Here is a 17,880-nt window from a genome sequence, read left to right on the forward strand (position 1 = left end):
TAAAAAAATATTTAAAAAATCTAAAAAAAATTTTAAGTAAAAAATCTTGTAAAATCAAAAAAGAAAATGTCCGCCATTCTAAATTCAAATTTTTATCAAAATTACGGTGTAACATAATAAATTCTCCACAAAGCACAGAAAAGAGGTATACTAATATAAATCTCTTTGCCTTTTTACATTTTGATATTTAAGTTAATACTATTTATATTAATATAATTATTTTTATTAATTTAAATAATATCATATATATATATATATATATACATGAGTTAAAAATGGTTTCAAGTGTATTGATTCTGATACTCGAAAAAACATTGAAAAAAATATACATAACGAATAGTCTAAATAATAATAAATAATTCAATTAATAAAATACATAACAAGTAGTCTAAATAATAATAAATAATTCAGTTAATAAAATACAAATAATATTTTCTCTATAAGGAAAATATACATAATTAATTTCAATATTAATTTTAGTAGATATTGCTCATTAAAAAAATTTAAACAGGGTCACAAAATGCAGCAGGGAATAAAATGCAACTAAATTGAAAGATGTGATAATTCTGCAAATTTTGCAAATCATGTAAGCTTGTTACTTTGAAGGCTTAATTCTCGAATTAATCTGGAGCAAAATTAATTAAAGATGTCAAGAATCTTTTACACTAAAATTAATGGCAAATTTGTAAAGGTAGGTGAAATAGATGATTTATAAAAAGATCACATTCTTCAAGAGAAATTCCCAAAACAACTTTCAAATAATCATTGTCTTATCATCAAAGAAAAATATACGTTTTTAGACAATTTGTATAATCGAAGCTTTATAAAAATTTCACTAATAGTCTCTCTTAATTCTCAAAAATAATTGATTTATTAACTTCTTTTATTTTGTTATTATTTTTGTAAAATTTTATCAATAAGAAATTTTTATTTTCTCTTTTTATTATCGTATTCTTTGTTTCCTATATCTTTTTCTGTCTAAATGCTAGTATATTTTTCATTTGTATGGTATTTTATATTTCATTTTTTAACAGAACTCGAACTTCCACAAATCGAAATCAAAATTGCAATTCCAAAGATAGCACTTCATCCATTTAATACAACTTTTGAAAAAATGGCCGAGGCTCAAAAAATTTGCGATAGAGAAATGCACGGAATTCGATCATCCAATTGTTACTTTAATCGCATAAATAAAGATAAGATTGACAGAATTAAACGAGCGGAGAACATTATACAAGACCTGGAATGCCATGGGCCAGCTGGTTTAATACATATCTGTGTCTTAAGTAATATAATTGGAAAACCCATCCAGATATGGAACCCTAACGGTAGTTTAAATAGAATCATCGGTAATGGAAAAACGGGACGTCCCATAGACATCGAATATCATGTAACCGATTCAGAACAGATAGGTCAGTTCTTAGCTAAAGAGTTTCAAACAAAAGTAGATAAAGGCAATTTATAAGATCCATATTTGCGTTATTCTATTTTAAAATGATTAATTTTATAATCCACTTAGTACAAATTCAGAAAGCGTTAAAAATAAAAGAAATAAAAAAATGTGGAGAAAAGCATTCCGCGCAATCAAGACTTTTGAAAACCGATATTTCACTCTTGTTTGTAATCCTATCCACAATTTCCATCCCATCCACTTCCTTAATCCTTCTCTAGGACATTGGACTCTGAAATACGGGAAAGATCCCGATAACATCTCTATCGATTTGAATAGCTGTCTCTTTTCGGTGATCGGCTCTCAAATCGAGCGAGATCCATCGGAACTTCGTAAATGGACGGTGCTAAGGCTAAAGAGCAAATTTCGGAAGTTGGTCAATCTGATAAACGAAATCCTAAGATTGCAGAAAAATGGCGAGATAATCTTGATGATTGGTGGGGCTCGTTATTGCGGTACCTCACCCAAGCATGCCAGGATTATCTTAGACAATTCGCAGGATCATAAATGCTACGGATTTCCGAATCCGGGCCATCCCAGAGGACACGCATATCATCCTTCTGGTTTTAGCATCGTGGATTATTCTCTAACCGGTATGAAGACAGGTTTTCCAACACGAGCTGATCAAGACTATGTTACCCATTTGGCCTTGAGAACACAGAAAGCTCAAAATGCGATGGATGAACTCAATAACGGTCGAATTACAGTAGGTATAACCGTAACTCCTAACGAATTAGGAAATTCGAGAAATTTGCCCAGAGTGATAAAATATTCTAATGGAGTAGAGTTAACAGGAGGCGTCATGCAAGATGTAGTTTTAGTATTAAGGCATCACGAAGGCCAATACAAAAACCCGGACGCGGATGTTTTCGTGCACACTTGTTATCCCACATTGGCATAACTTAAAAAAATATAAATAAGTCGAAATATATACAGAGTAATTGTTTATTTCGTAGAGAAATTGAATTTACAACAGACTTATTTATTTTAATTGCATTTCCTGCACTTTATTTTTTTCCATTTGTCTATTCTCAAATATTATACATTTCTGTTCCAATCACGGAAATTGCAAGAAAGTGCAACTAAATGACGCAAATTTTATGTTTGTCTTGAATATGCTTTTAATCGCAGAAGGATCCTAAATAATAGAAATTTGTAATGAGTAACGTTCTCTGTTGAATTGTCGAAGCTATTCAGTAGATTTTCAATTATACTAATAATAGTTCCAATTTCCGTCTCACAAACGTCCTCGTCGCGGTGAATAATTTCGTGCAGCCAAGGAAGTATACCGTATCCTCGTGCGAGGAGCAAGGCTGCCTTGGGAATTTTGGTAGTAGAGGCGATCACTTCCAAGATCAGTTTCTGAGAAAAAAAAGTCAAAAAATAATATGACTTTATTGATATTAATATTTAAATCGAAGATTCATTTGCAATAAGGAATCTTTCTTAGAATCAAATCTGCTCAATTATCTTTTTAATACACAAAACAGTATGTGAATTAGATCTCGAATATTTCTTGATTATATCATGATTAAAGTTAATACATGGAATGTATGCCAAGCAGCGAATTGTTTTCAGCTCACCTTAGTCTTGGTGTCTGATAGTATGCAAATGTAAAAATCTAGAAGCATCCTGAACAATACGCATTTCAGAGCTATATCTACATCGCTCTCCTTTCTCATGCCGTCCCGAATGTTCTCTAGGATCCAGTGCCGATGCGCATGGTGCTCTACGTGTGAACTGTGCAATAACTGCAACAGTTCTGGTATGGTGTTTAAATCCAACGCAGGTTTGGCCATTAGGAAGGTATGCAATGCCGAGTAAAGCGGATGCAGAGATTGACCGGCGATCAACGAAGCCCTGGCGAGGAAGGTGGTCACCAGGCAACTCAGTCGAACATTCTTTAATGGACACTTTAGGAATATGATGCCATTTCGTAAAGCATCGATCAGACGCATCCATAATAATTTCTCTTTCGATCTGATAAATAGAAAAATTTAGATTACAAATTAAGGAAAACTGCAATAATTCTCGTTTATTCAAATTTATTGAGGATTTGAAAAGTATTTCTAATATGCAATAATTTATGCAATAATTTATCGTTACATATATATATGTGTAACGATAAATAAAAGATAATATAATTTAATATTGAAAGGAATTATAATATGCAATAATTTATGCAATAATTTCGTTACATATATATATATGTGTAACGATAAATAAAAGATAATATAATTTAATATAATATAATTTTCAAAAAATCAAATAACCTTTTGTACTATAACTTCAAAGATACATTTCTCATAAAAGTATAGAAACATAAAAAAATTAATTAAAAAGTGCTAAAAAACTAGATAAAAACTGAGTTTAAAACTTGAAAAATTAAAATATGTAATTAAAAATAAATAATTTTAATGTACATGTATTATAACACACAAACATGAGCTAAATTAAATTATAAGCGATAATTTTTCTACATTATAGGCCATTTTGAAATTTCTCATTATATTATGTAATCTGCTATTTGTTAAAATTGCTATCATACTTAGATACTTCCAAGTGGAAATAATATCTAGAAATGATGGTGTATGCTGCCAACCGAATATCACTCGAATCGCTACAGCACGCGACAAATACCAATGCTAATATGCCGCTCTGATTTATTTTGTGACATGCAATGACGTTGTTTTCCGCTAATAAAGAACACAGCAACGGCAGATAAAATGCTGGATCGTATACTTTGCTGTTGTCATGTATCTCATCAGCCTGCAGAAAAAAAAGGGAATAAAATGGTTAATTTGTTATCTCCCAGGATAAATGACAAAAAATCTATATAGTATAGAGTATCGAAAAGAACATTATACTGGCTTACTTCCAACGTTCTATATATGGGATAATTTCTTATAGTCTCGTTGATAATATCCTTATCGAACAAGTTAAAAACCTCGGAAGTGGAAGGTTGTCTCCAAAGGACAGTATCTGTCTCTCCCTTTACACTGTAACGCGTTGCCGCCGCGTTTCCCCATAAATATGGCCAGTATTGTTGAAGTTTAACGCCATGAGCCTCATAATACCGAAGAATCTGAAATAATTGAATGATATCGTGATTCTAATGTTTGATGATACAATGACATTGATATATTACCTTCAAAATGCGCTGATCGGCATTGTTGAGAGTGGCGTTGTAAGCCGCGAGATAAAGAGGCACGTGCGAGGTAGTTATCACCGATTGATTCTTTCGAATGAGTATCCTGAGTAATTCGACCAGATTGTCTGTAGTTTTATAAAATATTCAAAGGAATTAAAATTCTTTATCTAATAAAATGTTCCTTGCACTTCAATGCTTCATAGCGTCGCAAATCAAAAGCAATTTTAACGAACGATGAAAATTAATCGCGAGTGGATATTATCGTAAAATATAAAACTATCCATCAGATAAGCATTTTTTATTCTTTCTTATATTTCTTCTCGAGTGACAAAAATCATTGATAAAATCATTAAATTTACCTTTAACAGTGGACGAACCGAGCATAACGTTAACAAACTCTGAATGAGACGTCGTCATTTCGAATAAGGTCTTCACATATTCGTCATTCTCGTTATCTTCGTACGCGATATCGCATAAATTGCTCAAATTCTTCAATATATTCGATTGAATCTCGTCATCCTTAGCATCTTTCAAACCTAATTTTAAGGAGAATCTGGTAAATTGCGGCCACGAGTAACTTTTGCTTAGTAAACTGAAGATGAAGTCGCATTTAATTTTCTTTAAACAAACCACTGTATTGTTAAGCTTCTCGCATAATACTTTGATCTTTTCTATGTTCTTTGACTCCTTCTTCAGCGTTGAGGTCATTACATGCAATAATATCAATATCAGATCGGTTAAAGGCTTTTCTTTGACCGTTATCAGATTTTCATATCTCCTGTACAGACTTTCCAACAACTGCACGAAATAAATGGACACCATGTCCAATTTATCGCCGTTTTGGGAAATACTGTCACAAGTTTTCTCACATAAAGGACGATCGAAAGTGTTCTCGATGAGATAGGCGATTGCTGCTGCGTTTTCTTCGATCCAGGAAACAGGATTTTGTGGCTCAGTTAGATATGCAGCAATATCACCGCCATAACATTTGTAAAGACTTTGAAGAAATCTTTCGGTCCACTTGTATTTTAGGTTGCTACCCAATATTGGAAATACGATATCTCCTTGCTTCACATTCTCCATCTTGAGAAGATATTTCATCAGTGATGGAATTAGTCTGGTATTTTTAATGATTAAGATCGCTATCAATTGAATCGTAGATGCAGTAATGCCCTTCGTTAACAATAATGCAAAAGTGTCAGTACTGATACCAGCAATATTATGTGGGAAGGTGGACAAGTATTTTGTCAAAGCTTGTTCCCATTTTTCTACGCATTGTATTTTATTAGATTTCAGATGCACCAGGTATAGGCTCAATCTTTCTATAAACTGTTCGTTCAATGCATTACATTGATAACACTGCAATATTGACTGCTCACTGCAATACATATCCAACAATATTGGAACAATATGTCCGAATACAGACAGATTTCGTTTATCATTTGAGATAAATACAATTTTCTCCAGTTTCGTCAAAGCAAGTAGCAAACTCGCAATATCTTGCGCCTTCAACTGCAATACTTTCAATAATGCTATGTCATAATTATTACTGCAAGTTTCCAAAGGAACTTTTTCAATAATGTTTTCCAATTGAGCAAGGAATTTATTTCTAAATGCGAAGAAGATATTATAGGCTTCTACACCATCATGTTTCTCGAAAAAAGACACAACTTCACAGAGCTCTAGAATAGTTCGAGTTATCATATCTTCGGTCGAATCTTTGAATGCTTCTCCACAAAATGGCGAGAAATAATGCAACAGAATAGGATGCGTAAAGATACATTTTATGTTTTCTTCGAGTATCTCCACGCTTTTTAAATTCATAGATTTTGCAATATTTAATAGAGAAATAAGCAAGATTTTGCAGTTTTCGTTTTGGATCTGTTGTAAGATTCTTCCCTGAGCTAACTGTGCTAAATAAAACACAGTCATCCTTAGCAAAGCCTTGATATCATACAAAGACAAAGAGTGTTTAATAATGATTTCTTTGTTGCCATATTTAAAACAGCATAAGTGATCATTGCCAGACAGCTTGAAAAAATTAGTTATGTCTACCTCGGAATTCATTAGCAACATATTGCTCAATTTATGCCATAACTTCAAAGATGAAAGCTTATTTTTTAAGGCAACTGGTCGCTCGTTACTCGACCAACTTTTTAAGTATTTATAGATCGGCAAATCGGTCATATCTATCGCTATATGAACCAATACATCCGGAACAATCTGATAATGTAGAGTGTGAATTGTCACATAAGATAAATAATTCAAGACGACAGTGGAATAATTTCTTGCTCTGATCTTTTCAAAAGCGCAGCATAAGAGCGGCGACACCAACGTACAAGCTTGCATTTTACAAGGGTTAAGATTTTCTTTGCTAAACTTGTTGAAGGGATGATTGATCACATCATCAGTGATTTTATCAAAATTAGTAAGGTCGTTAATTGAAGTTGTCACTGATGCAGAGAAAACTTTATTCAAAGGGAGAGAGTGGCCATTAGTATTAGAAAGAAAGCTAATGGAATTGACCTTCTCAAGTAACCGATTGATCTCATTTTCGATCTTCTTCACTTCTTCAAAATTAGTCATTTGCTCATTCCTCTGCATTATGTATTTATCATTATGTTTAATGGCAACTTTCGAGTTTCCTTCGTTGAGTTTATTGAAGCTATAATTAATTATATTATCTCTCTTTACATCAAAATTTAATTTTCCATTAATTAAAGATGATTCTACTCCAAATTCTTCTTTACAAGGATTTGGGTTATTATTGGCTTTATCAAATAACTCATTAATTATATCTTCTGCTTTTACATCGAGACTAGCCACCTGGTCGTTTAATGTTTCTTCTGCTTGCGTTATGTTGTTTATATATTTATCAGTGTGTCTGGTGCAACTTTTTAAAACGGACATAAACCAGTGTGTCAATTCCTCCTTCTCTTTAGAATCGATTATTATCAAGAAACCATTAATCCAAATATCCAGCTCGTCATCACAGGTTTCAAACAGGCCTGTCGCGTTTAGTAACATTCTAGTAGTATCATAACTTTCTGGTGATACTGTTTGATGAATCTGAGATAACAAAAAGGGAAGAGCTTCTTTGAAAGCTTTCTCTCTAGGTGCGAAGATGGAAGAGTCCAAGGCGAGCAGAAATTGTATTGCTTTCACCTTCATGCAGTTTACTTTTGTTAATTTGGCTCCTCCATCCTCTTCTTCACCATCCTGGAGATTATTTAAGCTTGATAGAAGTACATTTGGCTGCAAATTCATTGAATTATCTAGCAATTCTGGGCATATATCTTTGTACGAATGAAGAACGTTCAAGATGACATCGAGATGATCTAACAAATCGGGATTGTGAATATTTTCAGTGTTTTCCGAATTTATCATATTAGCATCAACTTCAAAGGCTTGGTTCCATACTTTTATGATCATTTCCAAGTTGGGAATAATCCTCAAAATAAAATCCGTTATCTGGTTTTGAACTATGAACGTCTTGTGGAAGTCTTTTAAGGTAGAGCAAATGATTTTCAACTGAGATGTCATTGCTAGAAGAAGAGACAAGATCTCATGTCTGACAAGCAGACTGCTGTGACTTAATCCTGGCAAGATAGCGCTTTTTATAATTATATCCGGAACTGTCAAAGACAATAGCGTGTTTATCAATCTATTTACATTTAATTCCATAGTACAAGTCTTGATGCAACTGACTGGATCGAGCGATTCGATTATCTACGAAAAGAAAACTTAGTAAATCAAAATGAAAAAATAATGTGCAAAGTTACAATTCGTATGTACAGGTATCTCACTCCACCTTTTTTACAAATCTGAGAAGACAAATCCATTTGGGCGACACACGGGGTTCGAGAAACGGTTCAATGACACCATATTGCGAACGTATTAAATCCGGGCAAGCCCCCATTATTTTGATAACTAAGTCCGACGGCTTTTCATGTTCCCAAGGTTTCTCCAGATTCTGAAGAACTGTATGCACCAGCTGATTGTGCTTATTTTGTGAACCACCCAATGTTCGATCGTGGAAAATAATTCCATAACGATGTGATGTCAGTAGGGTAATTAAAAATGCATGAACTGCATCATTAACGATCTAGATTATAACAGAAAAAATAAAGAAAAAAAGAATATTTGATATTTTCGAAATATAAAATATCATATAAAGATTACCATAATTACCTCTTTGTCTGCTAGAAAGTCATCGCTCTCATCAGGATAGCGAGTTTTATTTTTGGGCCATTTGGTTGGGCCTTTCCAGTTATACAGCGATATTAAATTGAGTACAACAGATGTAGAGAATACATGTAGTTTTATTGTTTTGGTGATGCTAGTGTTCTCCAAAACATATGTCTTCACAGTGGTCAGAATCAGAGTAACAATGTCCTTGGAATCATACAACAAATCTGAGAAGATGCAGGACAGTAAACTACGCTTATCCAACAATGTTTTAATCACTGATGAATCTCTCTCCACAAGAAAAGCAAGAATAAAATGGATGAAACATGTTCTGACATTTTGAGGATCCGTGGGCTTGTTGTGTTGTGTTAGATTCTCTAATACATTTCGTTGCAGTGATAGATGTGCAAGTAACTCTCTGGATAAACTATTATCCAATGACACTACCGCTGTGAGCAGTTTCAATACCACTTTACGCTGCTTGATATTGCTTTGAATTGAAAGCATTGAATGTATAATAGACATGTATGAATTCAACAAGTGACGACATGCTTCCACTGCATTATTCTGGTATTGAGGATATTCTGCCAATATCCTATAAACAAAAAGATATGTCTGATTAATTAAAAGAAAAAAAAAGAAAGAAGATATCAAGTATTCATAGACACAAAAGATATATAAACATACTTCATGAGTAAGATGTTAATTGCAGAAAAAACGGTGATGGCATTAATAGTATTTTTTTTGTCAGAGAACTCTAATAGTCTCAGAACTTCGAGAACACCACCACCAGCGAGCAAGTACTCCGCTGCAAGGTCCCTTTCCTTGTCCTCGTTGCATATCGTTACGAACTTTCTCAGAGCGTCTAAGCCGCCAGATGAGGAGAGAAGTACTCTCAGAGATCGTCCGTTAAATTCGTCCCATTTCTCGCAAGTAATATTTTTTGTGTCGTTTTCTTCTGAATCTACATCACATTTAAGTTCTTCCTCGATAAACCCATTGATTCTCGCCTTTTTCGTCGGCGTTTCATTCTTATTCTGCGAGATTCGCTTGCTCGCTTTTCTCGGCTTGAGGGCCGCATCATCCATTACCGCGTGTTTATTCGCACATGTATCATATGGGTGCTGCCATATTTTCTAGCCATAAACCTTAGCTTAGAATGATATTAGATGTATCGTGCGTCCAAGTGTATCGGACATATCTGATTGGTTATTGAATAAAAAATTTTTAGGGGGTTTCCAAAGTTTCTTGCAATGACAGCCAATCAGTACATCTGATAAAACTCGTTAAGCCCGTTCTACATTGATCGCATGTCGCCAGTCGCAAGCAAATCGACCAATCACAGTCGATTATTCCGTCGAATATTCGACTGTGATTGGTCGATTTGCTTGCGACTGGCGACATGCGATCAATGTAGAACGGGCTTTATGCGATACATGTAAATAGCATCCAGGATGATGTCAATCCGGTGGCACCGGACCGGTGCTTCAATTGTGCTTTAGCTCGAACAAACATAACCAAATAGAATAAAAAAGATAAATAAAATAGATAAAATGGAAAAGAGAATAAAAAAATATTCAGTTTATTATTAATAATTAATTGTTGAAGGATCATATGTTATTCGAAAGTGTTCAATTGGAAACATGGATAACACTGAATTATTATTCTTCGATACATTTTCCCACGACATTTCAGAGGTTTGTTTTTTTATTACATAGATTTAATAGGATTAAATATAAAATAAAGCTTTAAAAAAACAAGAGGAAAAAAGCTACCTATCCGAATGATTAATAAAAAATTACTTTTCCAGAGTTAAAATTTTCAAAATTAAAAAGTCCAAATATTTACTAAAAATGATATTATTTGTATATTATATATTATAATCTTGCTTTCCTTTTAGAAAAGTATAGTATTAAATTTACAGTATTGAAAAGAGAGAGAATTTCCAGACTGTATTTAATTATGATAATTTTCCTAAAAGAAAAACATGTAACATAAATGACTTTTATAATTTTTCCTACTTTAGAAAAAATTGTTTTCAACACTTGTGAAATCTCATTTTTCTCTCTTACTTGCAGGAATTAAATTTGGATTTGGTACAATTTCCCAAACCTGTTTATATCAGCGAAGTGAGAATAATTCCATTGGGTGCACGAGTGCAAGCGGACTTCCCAGGAGGTGTGCGACTTGGGTAAGTAACGCTTTATTTTTTATATTGATTACCATAAAAACTTTCTTGGTTACATGATATTAGTGTTCCAATCTCTGAAGAGGAAACTTGTTACCTTTCCAGAGCAACCAATCCCTCTCAATTTGAAATTGAGTTCTTTGTGAACGATCTCAGTAAACCTGGAGCTTCCACGTTTGAGTTTTTGGGAAATTTAGAATACAAACAAAATATCCATATTCAATTGGAATGTGAACGGAAACAGATACCAACCGATGGTTTGGTATTAAGAGGATGGTATACCACTATAACACTAGCAGTGTATGGTACATTGACTAAATCACTGAACAATCCTCAGGAAATCATAAGTTCAGCAGCTGGATCCACTGCTTGTGTTAGTGCACACGAAGAAAATACTGAGAACACAGCGCAGGTTTCCTCTGAACAACAATCTGAATGGTACTATGAGAATCAGCATCAAACAAATTCATTGGTAAAGACACCTGCTTAGTATTGTTGTAATAATGGAATTCATTCTAAAGAAATTTTCTAGACAAAAATCATCTAAAGGATATCGAGAAGACGCATCTTAAAGATGTACTTTAGATGTCTTTTAGATGTCTTATTTTAATTCAATATATATTTAATCTCTTATTTAAGCTTACTGTATTATCACAGGAAACATGCATAACCGCGACTCCACCGCCTCCGGTTCAACCAATACAAGTAGTAGAACCATCCAGAACATCCACATCAGATACTGGAAAGACAGAATCGGTACAATGGGAAGAAGAGACGTCTAACGCGGGCGAAAAGACCTCAAAACGACCTTCGTCTCCTCCTACCGAATCTCTAATCTCCCTCAGCCCCGAATCTATTTCCGCTGAGGAAGAGGAGGCAGAGCAACAGGAAGCTGGCGAACAGGAAACTGGCGAGCCCTTTGAGCCTATATTATCGGACGAAGATATAATGACTGATGATGTTCCGCCTGCAGTCGAATTCGAATGCGAAACCTCGCAGATCGACGAGATTTATACGCTGATACCACCAGATTTGTTGAATTTGGAAAAATTAAGCAATTTGGAGGACATCTGCATGAACCGCGAAACCATGTCGAAGATCAAAGAGATTCTCCAACCCTTGTCAAAGTCGGTTTTGCATTTCCACAACGTATCGGGTCAAGAGAAGGAAACGTTTGTTCACAACTGCGAAACTTTGTGCGCCATATTAAGTCCATTTGACTTCAACGCAGACGATATCGATAACTTAACTAGTATCGTCAATGCCGGCCTGGATATGGAGCTCGCTAGAGCTCAACCGCAACCGGCATATAAAGTACGTCATGTGAAAGTAGGAGTTCGTTTGGCGGAAGCACTCTGTCGATTATCGAAGGGTCCGGAGATCCTACTAAAGGTCGAAGCTCCGTCCAAATTATTGTCTCTTTGTATGCGCGAAAATGTGGCTTTGCCGGTGAAACTTTCTGCTCTGCGAGCTCTCGATGCCGCGCTGATCAGTCCGGTAATCGTACAAGAGTTTCTAAACTCGAGGAACAATCTGTACAGCGAGGCGTTGACGATGTTGGACACGGCGAAGCTAGCCCGGCTCAAGTACGCCCTCAGCTCGCTTCTTCGCAAGGTCCACGTGTACGAATATCTGGAGGAAATCAGAGAATTCGACGAATTCGGTCTAACGGAATTGATGAACACTTACGTGTGCGCCCCGACGTTAATGGCGCAGCCTAAACGTCAGTTACCGGCTGGCGCGCAGATGGAATTTGAACGAGAACACGCTCGCAATCCTCGCGCGCATCTAATAGCTTATTTCGAGCACCATAAGCTAATCTATCGTCTTTTGCTGGCATTATCCTCTCCCAATTGCGACTTGAAAACAATCAAGTTAATTCGTCGTTTTTTCCTACATCTCTCCGATACGAAAGACGGCCTGTTCTATCTACTGAAGGAGACCGAAGTGATTCGATTGATGTTGAAAGCCTTAAAATACGAATTACCCGGAATTGGCTGCATTCTAGCGTGGCGTCTTCAGGTTGCACAGTGTCTGATTCGCCTGAAACAGACCTCCGATTGGACGATCCTGAAAAGATTGCATTCTTTTCTTGCCTTTCCTGATGGTTTGCGCGCTATTATCACAGTTCTACCTTTAGGCGATTTCATAGACATCCTTATCCCCTTTCTATCGGATTCTAATCTTTGCGAGTTTGCCGCCGAGATTATCTCCGCCGTTGTCCGTTATTCCGATAGAGTAGGAATCTTCCAGAATCGAGCGGAACTGATACTCGATAAAGCTCGCGAGCATGCAGTTCTTAGAGACGTGACATCATACTTGACAACTGCCGCCCAAACTTCTCACTGGGATTACAACGATGTTTCCTTGTTGGTGACAACTATCAGGAAAAGCGCGGAGAAGGCTGCATCACTTCCTGGCCAACTAATCACTGCTTGCAGGATTTTATATTATCTTATTTTTCCATTTAACAACGACATCGATCCTATGGAACCGTATATCGAGCTCAAGTACAGGAATGCTTTGACCCAGCTCTTCGCCGCCGATGGCCTTACCGCTCTGGTCGCCGTAATGACGAACGTGTCCGATTTCTACGAGCAACCATTCCTTCATCGCGCCGCCCTGACAGGTCGCAGAGGTATGGCCTTGATCGCCTTGTTGCTACCCTGTGTGAAACTGACCAGAGCGCTGCTCGAGAGACTTGTCAAATGCATGGCGACAGACTTCAAAGATCTCACGGCTGTTGTTCCGCTGCTCGGAGTTTATTGTTTAATCGAAGCCATTCCGTCTAACCCGATGATGCAGACTCTGTCCGAAGAGATAGTGGAAACTCTGCTAGTGTTCACCCAAGCCGTCGATTCCGACGGTTCCGGCAATGTGGCTAAATCACTGTGGACTCAGATGCTTGGTGAGGTCCTGAAAATGGTTTCCCTCCGCTCATGCAACTTTGTACCAGGTTTGAAGCTTTTGACTCGTCTGCTACCGCCTGTTTTAACGCCGAAGGAAACTGCTACTGAAGATGCGACGAGAATCTTAGGCTTGCGGAAACTCTGGTCGGCGCATCTTCAAGCTCAGGCCGCAAACCTCACCGAAACTCTACGATTACTATGCGCCAGTTGGAACAGAGATGTTTTGCTACTTTTGTCGACGGTTTGTAAGCAATTGAGCGATTTAGCAGCACCGACGGCTCTTCTAGTTGGAAGATGTCTGTTAGACGGTATTCTAGCAGCCACTCCCCTAGAGAACAATGTTCCTATCCTCGCTCTAATCAGCGACCTGGCCAGGCATGCGCCTATGAAGGCAACTCTACTGACTTTGACTAACCCCGCATCCAGGGCGCAAGTAAAATCTGACCAAAAGTATCCGCCGGTTATCGAGATGATGTGTACCATTCTGAAAAATAGCAGCGACGTGCACGTGCAATACGAGATTCTCGGCATCTTTGAAACTCTATGCGATTGCAGCCTCAGCCTGGTACAGGAAGACAGCGAGCCCTTCGAGAAGAAACTAAGGCATTCAGTACCCAGCAAGGAACCTCTCTTGTCTATCCTCGCGGCACTGATCGAAATCCTGGCGACCAGCACAAAGTTCCAACTGGATGTAATAGAAAATACATTGCACATTCTCTTATCTCTTAGCAGCCACAACTATGGCTTATATCATGTGAAGAGCTGCCTGGAAAATAATCCCGGCGCCTTGCGCGCGCTACTAGACCACGTGTCCACTTTGGAAAAGCCCGAAACGAATTCCGTTACGGACTTAACTGTGACTTTTCTGGAAAATTTGATTGCCTCCGACTCTGAACGGAGATCCTTGCATCTGCGTACGCAGCAACTGGTGTTATTGATTTCTTGGGAAAAGAACGACCATCCCTTGGAGAAGCTGAAGCGAGCGGAAGAGTTAGTAGAAACTTTGAAAGCTGCTGAAGAGAAAGAAGAGAAGGAACCTATCCCGGAGATGTTGGAGCCTTTATTGCCCACTCCGGAAGCTCTCTTAAACCAGTTCTCGCAAAGATATCTTGGTGCGATTAGTAATAGTCCATTTCGATCCAAGAAGTTCTTATTTGCGGTGGCTAATCACATACAAGCCGAGAATACGGTAGATCTATTAGCACTTGCTGCTGAATTACTACCTGCCGATTTTAATTTATTAGCAGAAGCACAAAATTTATGCTCCAAGACGCCTCCCGACGATGCCACTCAACCTCTACAGTCGAAACCGCAGGACGAAAATCAAGAAAATAGAACGGAAAAACAAGCTTCTCCAATGGTTAAATCGAAACAGCCGTTTGGTAAGATTATTAACGATCTATTAAATGTTCTTTGAATTTAATTTCTTTGTACTTTGTGAAAAAATATTGAAGGAACGAGATGAACAACTCAATTTTCGATTGAAAGAATATCGTTTGATTCTTCATATCAATTATAATCAATTATTACTAATAATTATAATTAATCATATCAATTACAAAGCGGTCTCGTTCGGCAATTTCATATTTTCTATTTTTTTTTTTTTTTTTTTTTTGGCGACCCCTCGAAAAGGGTTTTTAGTGGCTCCAATACGAGGTCGAACACAATTTACCAATTCACTACGGGGTGGCGGAGTGAGTGGAGGAGTAGGTAGAGGAGCTGATCCTTTCCGATCGAGGCCCCCCAACACTTCTAGACCACCGTCTCTTCATGTAGATGAGTTTGTAGCGTTAGAAACTTGTGGAGCTCAGCCGACGGGCCCTACCGGATATAATAAGCTCAGCATTCGCGGAACGTGCCCATCGCGTGCCATTAGTGGCGGTGGCAGAAGTCGACCTTGGACGCAAGAAACTCGTCCTCCTTACCTTCGCTGACTCATCAATTCTTTTCGTTTCACATATGTATATATTTACGAACATATCAATAACGATATAAATTTTTCCAACAAATTTGCGCGTTTTGCTGAAATAATACATTTAATTTCGCGACGAATTATTCTTGTCTTCTATCATCTTTTGCCATTTCAGATACTGCTGTTCAAATTTCTCAATGTTCTTCTCTAAACGTTTCAATTTTCGTAATCTATATTTTCCCTGCAAAAAATATTCTATGTATATATGTGTGTATAAAAAATTTTAAATATTATTTTTAACTTATTAAGCACACAAGAAAAGATATCGATTCTAATAATAGTTACGACAAATCCTTTTCAACATACTGTCGGTTTTTTGATATTCGATAATTCTTTCGAAAATTTCTCCACTTCTTCGACGGCTTGCGTGTTTGGTCTCATTTCATTCTTCATCATATAAATCATAACATATAACAGGTATTCAAAGTTTTTCTTATGGCAGGCTGTGTGGATGAGAGTACTCATGATTATAGTATTAGGTTTATAACCAAAAGCCTCCATTCCTTTCAAAAATTCTTCAGCCTCTCTACGTTCTTGACAACCGAGTGCCAGGACTCCGAAAGTCATCACATTTGGGGAAAGATTCCTCTTCTCTGCCATGCTTATCACTTCCTAAATTATTAAATTGCATCATGTGATACTCGAACGATAAGATAAAAATTTTGGATAGCTTACCTTTGCAGCTTTGTAATCAAATCGCATGCTGCGCCTTTTAATAAGCATATTGAAAAAATCGATATCCAACTCGATATTTCTTTCGTCTGCAGCTGCAATGAGTAGATTCTCAGCTTGCACTGAGTTCGGAATTAAATAGAGAAGCAACGTAATAGTTTTAATGTCGGGTTTGACTTTGCAGTAAGCCATTCTATTTAAGAATCCTTCCATACCACCAAATAAAATCAAACGATTATTGAATAACACATCATTCAAATTTGTCGATTCTATCTCTTTCTTTGAATTAACATCATCTTGTGTAACTTCTTGTCCTTTTTTCGTTAGTAATAGTGTACTCAAAACGGGTGGAGATGCCAACAAGTCTGGCCTCTCGCCTTCCTTCAATGTAATTCTACTCTTCTCCCATCCTGAGATAAGAATGTCGTCAAGCTTTAAATTCCCCAAATTGGTGTCCCTGATCGTTCTTAGCAAAAGATTATATGTAGTCAAAGTTGGATTAACCTTTTTTAGACGCATTAAATGCCATATAATCAAGCTGTGTCGCAAGCCAGCCTCCTTATCAGAAATCGCTCCATGGAGTAGCGAATTGTAAGTACTCTCTCTAATAGGAATATTATTGTCTCTCATCTCATCTGCTAATTTAAAAACTTCGACAATCTGATTGTGCCAACTGTATGCTTTTATCATAATATTGTAATGTGTTTCGTTCAGTGGAAACTTCTGTTCATAGAGCAATTGTCGTAACCTATTCAAATGTTCTAGAGCTATCTCATTCTTATCACATACAGCGCATGCATTGAACAAAGTGGTATAGGTTGCTGCATTTGGTTGCAAGCCCTGTTTCTTCGCCTTATTATATAGACGGAGACATTGTTTTATGTCGCCCTGTTTGGCGAAAGAACACAATAGAAGATTGTACAAATATATTGTAGGCTTGTCCCGATTTTCTTTTATCAGATCGAGCACTTTCAGAGCAGAATTCAGATCCTTCTTAGATAAATGTGACTTGATCATTTTAGCGTACCCTCCTGGACTAGGTTTCAGTCGACGTGGAATACGTGCTTCGGTATCCTGAAATTTCTCCTCTTCCTGCTCCCTTTCATCCATCTTGAAGTGTTCGAATTTCCTGCCCGATATGTCTCCGAAAATATCGGCAGTCTTCGGTAATTTTTGTGTACAGAAATTACTGATCGGAGACTGCCACCTGAGTTGCAGATGCTCATTTCTGGCTGTAATAAATATAAATTTAATTGTTTCTGTAATTATTACTGTGCTTAAACTTTTATTAGTTAATTGCTAATTGCTATTTTCAGAAAATAATTTATACATATATAAATAAGAAATAAT

The 17,880-nt window shown here is 36.6% G+C and overlaps 4 protein-coding genes across 5 annotated transcripts in view; 2 read left to right on the forward strand and 2 right to left on the reverse strand.

The window, feature by feature from the left end:
• The first annotated feature begins 996 nt into the window (after window positions 1-996).
• On the forward strand, window positions 997-2,351 carry LOC115242006. The gene is made up of 2 exons (XM_029818010.1): window positions 997-1,454; window positions 1,531-2,351. Exons 1-2 carry the CDS (start codon window positions 1,115-1,117, stop codon window positions 2,349-2,351), a joined length of 1,161 nt encoding a protein of 386 aa, XP_029673870.1. The 5' UTR covers window positions 997-1,114.
• A 36-nt stretch (window positions 2,352-2,387) lies between these two features.
• On the reverse strand, window positions 2,388-9,934 carry LOC115241884 (nucleolar pre-ribosomal-associated protein 1). Its single transcript, XM_029817834.1, has 9 exons — window positions 9,477-9,934; window positions 8,793-9,384; window positions 8,413-8,706; window positions 4,961-8,330; window positions 4,599-4,726; window positions 4,326-4,535; window positions 3,999-4,219; window positions 3,034-3,430; window positions 2,388-2,812 (listed from the first exon to the last, which is right to left on the reverse strand). Exons 1-9 carry the CDS (start codon window positions 9,875-9,877, stop codon window positions 2,549-2,551), a joined length of 5,877 nt encoding a protein of 1,958 aa, XP_029673694.1. The 5' UTR covers window positions 9,878-9,934; the 3' UTR covers window positions 2,388-2,548.
• A 347-nt stretch (window positions 9,935-10,281) lies between these two features.
• LOC115243669 (protein virilizer) lies at window positions 10,282-16,106 on the forward strand. Its single transcript, XM_029820834.1, has 5 exons — window positions 10,282-10,486; window positions 10,868-10,980; window positions 11,083-11,449; window positions 11,635-15,268; window positions 15,528-16,106. Exons 1-5 carry the CDS (start codon window positions 10,433-10,435, stop codon window positions 15,818-15,820), a joined length of 4,461 nt encoding a protein of 1,486 aa, XP_029676694.1. The 5' UTR covers window positions 10,282-10,432; the 3' UTR covers window positions 15,821-16,106.
• The window catches only part of LOC115243703 (pentatricopeptide repeat-containing protein 1, mitochondrial), a 3,092-nt gene continuing 732 nt past the window's right edge, over window positions 15,521-17,880 (reverse strand). Inside the window, exons 2-5 of one of the 2 annotated variants that reach the window (XR_003885258.1) lie at window positions 16,534-17,762; window positions 16,165-16,470; window positions 15,812-16,039; window positions 15,521-15,707 (exon numbers count right to left, since the gene is read on the reverse strand). Coding sequence is in view for 1 of the 2 variants with exons in the window: in XM_029820885.1 (XP_029676745.1) it covers window positions 15,923-16,039; window positions 16,165-16,470; window positions 16,534-17,762 (1,652 nt within the window). In the remaining variant the exon portion in view is untranslated. Of the gene's footprint in view, window positions 16,040-16,164; window positions 16,471-16,533; window positions 17,763-17,880 lie in introns of both variants that reach the window. The other variant, XM_029820885.1, reaches the window with a different exon arrangement.

Source organism: Formica exsecta, unplaced genomic scaffold, assembly GCF_003651465.1.
Source record: "Formica exsecta isolate Colony F162 unplaced genomic scaffold, ASM365146v1 scaffold120, whole genome shotgun sequence".
In the NCBI taxonomy this organism is placed as follows: Eukaryota; Metazoa; Arthropoda; class Insecta; order Hymenoptera; family Formicidae; genus Formica; species Formica exsecta.